The 5647-nt window shown below is 58.8% G+C and overlaps 1 protein-coding gene across 1 annotated transcript in view; it reads right to left on the minus strand.

Annotated features, from left to right (window-relative positions):
• The window catches only part of LOC105528295 (cell surface glycoprotein MUC18), a 16904-nt gene extending 12432 nt beyond the window's left edge, over nt 1-4472 (minus strand). Inside the window, exons 1-4 of the mRNA XM_011965008.1 lie at nt 4355-4472; nt 3238-3419; nt 1164-1272; nt 110-223 (exon numbers count right to left, since the gene is read on the minus strand). Of these exons, the coding sequence (XP_011820398.1) occupies nt 110-223; nt 1164-1272; nt 3238-3419; nt 4355-4472 (523 nt within the window). The remainder of the gene's footprint in view (nt 1-109; nt 224-1163; nt 1273-3237; nt 3420-4354) is intronic.
• Nucleotides 4473-5647: the final 1175 nt, after the last annotated feature.

The following is a 5647-nucleotide window of genomic DNA, read 5'->3' on the forward strand; positions in this document are numbered from 1 at the left end:
GGGAGCTGCGCCCAGGAGCGCAGCCGGAGGTAGGCCGGAGCCGGACTCCCAGGCTCCTGGCTTGGGAAGGCTGAGGGGGTAGTGACAGGTGTCTAGGGGTCTGACTGACCGAGGTGGCAGCGAGGAGAAGCTGTCCCGGATGCCCGGAGTCGCCCCGGGTCGAAGCCAGCCAGGCTCACCCCTGTTGAGCCCCTGCCAGCCAATGTAGCCTCTGGGGGACCTCCTGGGGGAGGAGCAGTAGCGGACCTGGTCCTCGGTGTCCCCAAGGGGCCTCCCAATTGGCTCCCCTCCCCTGCCACAGAGAATTCAGGCCGGCCTCGATCGCTTCCCAGAACGATTGCACCACTGTCGCTGCCACCGGCCTGGCACTGCCTCAGCCTCACAGTGCTGGCAGCTTTGGGAGAAGAACCCTGTGCCAGTCCCACAGACCAGAGGTACCTGTATGGGGAGTGGAGAGGGTGCCTTCTGGGCTGTCCCTTCAAACCCAAGCTGCTGCAAGTCTAGCCTTTGACCAGAGAAAGGAAGGAGGGGGCTGAATTCGCAGGCCCAAGGTGTTCACACTTGTCCAGACCTGGGCCTTGAGAATCATGTTTCTTCCCTCTTCACTCTGGAGCCTACCCTGGGACTCAGTTTCCCCTCACCTAAGAGAAAGAAACAGGGAGAAGAAAGAGTTAATGGGCGAGGGGTCCCCAGCCTGACCCTGCAAACCTGTTGCTGTTCCTGATAATTGAAAGGATCCCGGCAGCACTGACCCCCACGCCGTCTTCCCCAGCCCTGTTGATGGTGGGTCCATAGCTGAGGGAAGAATCAAATCAGCCCTGCTTGGGTGGGGAGCTCTGCAGCTACCCTTCTCCCAAAAAGACTTCTCCCTGGGTCTTCTGGCCTCTTGAACTAAGGCTCTAGGGAGGGGGAGGGGCTCTTGCCTCACTGTGACCCCAGCAGCCTGGCCTCAGAAAAGGGGTCCACATCTCCTGGTGCGCCTTCACCAGGGAGTGCCAAATAGGGGCCTGGATTTGGGTAGAGGTGTGTTGCCCAGCGGGGCCACCCCTCTGCTGGCTGGGGGAGGTGGAGGGTGAGCCGGCAAACCCCAGAGATGGCCAGGTGACTTGAGAGCATGCTCGGGGTGGCGTTTTGATGACGCAGAGATGACTGGCAAACCACACCAGCCTTGTCTTTCAGAGCTTTGCCGACCCCTCCTCCATGGCCATTAGTCTCCAGCCAGAGGCCGTGCAGAACCCAGGCCCGCAGGGCCAGGGGCCTGGAGCCTGGAGCCTGCAGGGAGAACAAGAGGAGGACCCTGGCCCCCCCTCCGGAGTGAATTTATGGACTGGCCCCAGGCCCAGAGCTGAATAGATGAGAATATTTTGTCTGCTGGGCTGGAGTGGGAATGGTTGAAGGATGCCATTTGCCCTGGCAGGCCCGGCTGGGCATGGAGCTGGCTTCCCTGCCCAACCCCCTTCCTTCACTTAACACCATTAACTAATCATTCGCCTCTCTGGCCTGAAAACAAAGCCAGCTAACCACCAAGGACAGTCAGTTCTGAATTCTTCTTCCGCTGGAGGAGAGTGAAGCCAGGTGGGGGTGGAGGATTTTTCTCTGCAGTGAAAGGGAAATGAGGTTAGAGCCTAGAGCCCAGGGTGATGTCCCTTCCCCTGCATGGCCCCACCAAACAAGCACAGAAGACTGTCCTTTAAGGAAGCCAGTAGCCTGGGGCTGTCTAGGCTGCTCAGGAGTGGGTCATAGCCTCAGGGGACAGACAGCTTCAGGATGGTTTCATGAGGTGGGCACTTTGGGATTCCAAACTAAAGAGGGGTCAGGACCTCGGAGAGGACTCAGGAATGGAGGCAGGGAGCAGGGTGGGGGGAGCGGAAGGTGAAGGGGATCAGCCCTCAGCTCCCCTTAGAGGCCGGAGGCTAGCACTCCAGCAGCAGCAAGAGAGAGAAGGTGGCTGCCGGACTTCCAGCAGGACAGGATTGACAGCCAGCAGAAGGGAGTTGGAGGAGGAGGCCATGGCCTTCCACCCTGCAGGGCCCCAGCACATGGACTGGGTTGGAAGAGCCTGGCTCAGATGTAGGCCAGGGCCAGAAGAGGCCCTGGGGGCAGAGTCCTAATTCTTATTCTTTTTTCCCTCCTTGGGTTGCAGGCAAGAAGGCTGCTTTCCTCCAGCCCCATGGTGGACCTGGGCCCCTCAGACGTGAGGGACCCTCCTGCGCATAATGCCCTCTGCATGTCTCTGGTATAGGTCTGATCACAGGTGGAGAAATTGAGGCCAGGTGGGGTTGGGGGGGGGGTCCTGGTTGGGCTCCTCAGCCACAGTCTCCTGGGTGGGTGGAGCTTTCAGCTCATTGTAAGGAGAAGTAGAGCCCTGGGGAGTTGGAGGTAAAAAGACAAGGATGGACCTGTCCCCAGAGGCCAGGAAGGGGCAAGACTGGAACCCAAGTGTCCTCTCTCAGCTCCAGCATAGGGAACTTAATGACTTCCAACCCATCCTTCTGGATCCAGGGGCCTTGACCAGGATGTGAGGATGTGAGAAGGGTGGGCTGGGCCGAGGAAGGAAGCTGATAAAGAGGTGTTTGCAGCTGCTATGAGAACATGGGGTGGGGGAGTCCCAACAATCTTGGCAGTTATGGAGACTGGGGAACCTCCTGGCCAGGCCAGATAATAGGATCCGGTCTGGGTCTTTGGAGGCGGGGGAAGGTGGAGAATTTTTCCAGAATGTGGGTGTGAGTAGGAGAGGATTGTACTGAAGGAGTGAAAACAGGGTGGAAAAGGGGGGGGGGGCAGGAAACCGGATACTGTACTGGGGGGCCTGTGGGAGATGTGGGGGAAGAGACTGAATCGGGGGAAGCAGCCCTGCTCCCGCCGGACGCTGTCTCACCCATGTCCTTCGCACCTGACCCAGGGCAGGAGGAAGGAGGCACAGCCGGGATGGAGGTGTACCCCACAACACCTTGGGAGAGAGGGAGGGTGGCCTTCTGGGGGATGGAGGGGCTATTTTTAAACTTGGAAAAACCGTGAGTTCATCTCCATTCTGGAGGCTGCAAAGGCCCCATTGTACAGGGGTCTAGAGAGGGGGAGCAGAGGGAGGGGGCAACGGGCACAATGGCGAGGATTATGTTGGAGCAGGCAGGGGGGTAGAGGGCGGAGAGCGGGGGAGGGGCTGTCTTCGTCACAGCTGGCCTACTGAACTCTGGGGTCGAGCCAGGCTGGGGCTTGAACTGGGGGGGCGGGGCCCACCCTCACAAAGATCCCTGTTGGGGAACTGGGGTCTCTGACATCCGGTGGCCCATCATGGGGAGGGGGCTGACGGTGGGATTCCCACAGTCTGGCTTTCCCAGGGACCGCAGGGTCTGTTCCCAGGCTCCCAGCATTCCGACGACTCCCCTGAGAGCTGCTGGCCTCTTCCCTCCGCCCCTTCCCTGCCAGGGAGTGGGGAGAGAGAAGGAGAAAGGATGTGGATACATCAGGACTCTTACTGGGGATGATGGACTCTTAAACCAGAGGCAGGGATTGGGTGGGCAGCAGTGGGTGGTTAGGGTAGGTTGATGGGGATTACAGCCCTCCCACTGGAGCCCCCAACCCCGCGGACCCCTCCTCAGACCAACTGGGGACTGTCCTTCTGGTACTTCCCGGCCTTAGGAGCCTCCGCACGGGGGCCAGCCCACCTGCCGGACCTCAGGCCTCCAGCACCCAGGGTCTCCACCCAGGGGACCCGGCCGCGGCGGGAAGGCGCCGGCGCTAAGCTCCCCAGGAGCCTGCCTCGAGGTCCCGCCCGGCAGAGGCAGGGGGCGGGGATCCGGCCGCTCGCCCCAACCCAAACATTACCATAAATGCTCAGGCGACCGCGGGTGGATGGGCGCGCGGGGACCCTGGGGCTCTCCGGAAGTCCCGGATCCGGTCCCCAGGCCCAACCCAGCGCAGGCCAGCGCAGTGATTCCGTCTGACCAGCCGTCCTCTTTACAAAGCGGTGCAGCCGGGGAAGGCAGAGCTGGGGTGGGCGCGGGGACAGGGTGGAGAAAACCCAGGCTGTAGGGGGCGTCTCGGGGCTGCCTCCTGGGTAGGCAGTGAGACTGTGACCTCTGGTTAAAGAAAGAGTGGGGCCTTCTAGCCAGATGGCAGCGTCGGCTCCGCGGGGCCGCGGCTCGGTCTCCCTGCAGCTCTGCGTGCCCGCTGCTGTCAGCGGTGACACCCTGGGTCTCGGTTCCCCGGCCCGAGCACCTAATCCCCTTCCCTCTCCTCTGCCCCCAGCCTGCACTTGGGGAAATGAAGGGTGATGGGGGCGGGGGTGGTAGCAGGATGCTGGGAATTTACACCTCTCCCCTTCAGGGAAGTTCACATCCGCTCCCCAAAATACCGCCACCCAGGGAGAGGAATGTCCCCAGAGAGCTCTTCAAATTAGACTTTGAGTCGTCACTGAGGGAAGGGCCAGCTGGTCTACAGGAGGGGGCCTGTGGGAAACCTGGGGGCGCCATGTTGCTGTCTTCTGGCCCCTCTCCTCCCTGAAGGACGCTCGGGCAGTTCCTCTTCCCTGCCACACGGGGCTGCCAGCAACCCAGGGGGAGCTTTGGAGAAGGTGGGTTCCATCCCACCCCCGGCGAGGCCTCGGACCCTCACTGCTGCTGCCAGGACTGATATTGGAGCCGGGAGTAGAGAGGGGAGGAAAGAGGCCGGGCGTGGTGGCTCACGCCTGTAATCCCAGCACTCTGGGAGGCCAAGGCAGGCGGATCACAAGGTCTAGAGATCGAGACCATCCTGGCCAACATGGTGAAACCCCATCTCTACTAAAAATACAAAAATTAGCTGGGTGTGGTGGCACGCACCTGTAGCCCCAGCTAGTGGGGAGGCTGAGGCAGGAGTATTGCTTGAACCCAGGGGGCGGCAGTTGTAGTGAGCTGAGATCATGCCACTGCACTCCAGCCTGGGCGACAGAGTGAGATTCTGTCTTAAAAAAAAAAAAAAATTGTGTTAGCAGCTGACACTGTGGTGTGTACCTGTGGTCTCAGCTACTGGAGAGGCTGAGGTAGGAGGATTGCTTGAGCCCAGTAGTTCAAGGCCAGCCTGCACAACATATGGAGACCCTCATCTCCAAAAATAAACAAATAAATAATTGTGGTAAAATGCACATAACAGAATTTTAGCCAATTTAAACGTCAGCATTCCGTGGTATTAAGCACATTCACAATGCTGTGCAATTATCACCATTATCAAGTTCCAGAATTTTGTCTTCACTCCAAGGAACTAAAATTTGAACCAAGTTTTATCTAACTAACTCCAAAACCTGCACACTGTATGTGTCGTAATTACAGCTGAATCAAGAGCTCAGTTGTATGGTAAAGACAGGAAGTGCGACTGGGATTCAGAAAAGGGGGTGTCAATGTGGACTGTGCTGGCTAGGAAAGTCTTTCCGGAAATATGAAGCCTTCAATGAAAGGTCAGGTTTAGATAGGGAGGAGCGAGGAATGATCTTTTGAGGTAGGGGAAATGACACAAGCAAAAAGAGAGAGATGGGACCCGTGAAAGGGGCACCTATATGGACAACTACAGAATTTCCCTATCAGAAAGTGTCAGAGTAGCCATCCGGCTAGAAGATGGAGTTGGTGGGGAGGCTAGGTGACTTGTCTTGAGATTATATTCACATAGCAATCCC

This window comes from Mandrillus leucophaeus, unplaced genomic scaffold, assembly GCF_000951045.1.
Source record: "Mandrillus leucophaeus isolate KB7577 unplaced genomic scaffold, Mleu.le_1.0 Scaffold71, whole genome shotgun sequence".
Classification (NCBI taxonomy): domain Eukaryota; kingdom Metazoa; phylum Chordata; class Mammalia; order Primates; family Cercopithecidae; genus Mandrillus; species Mandrillus leucophaeus.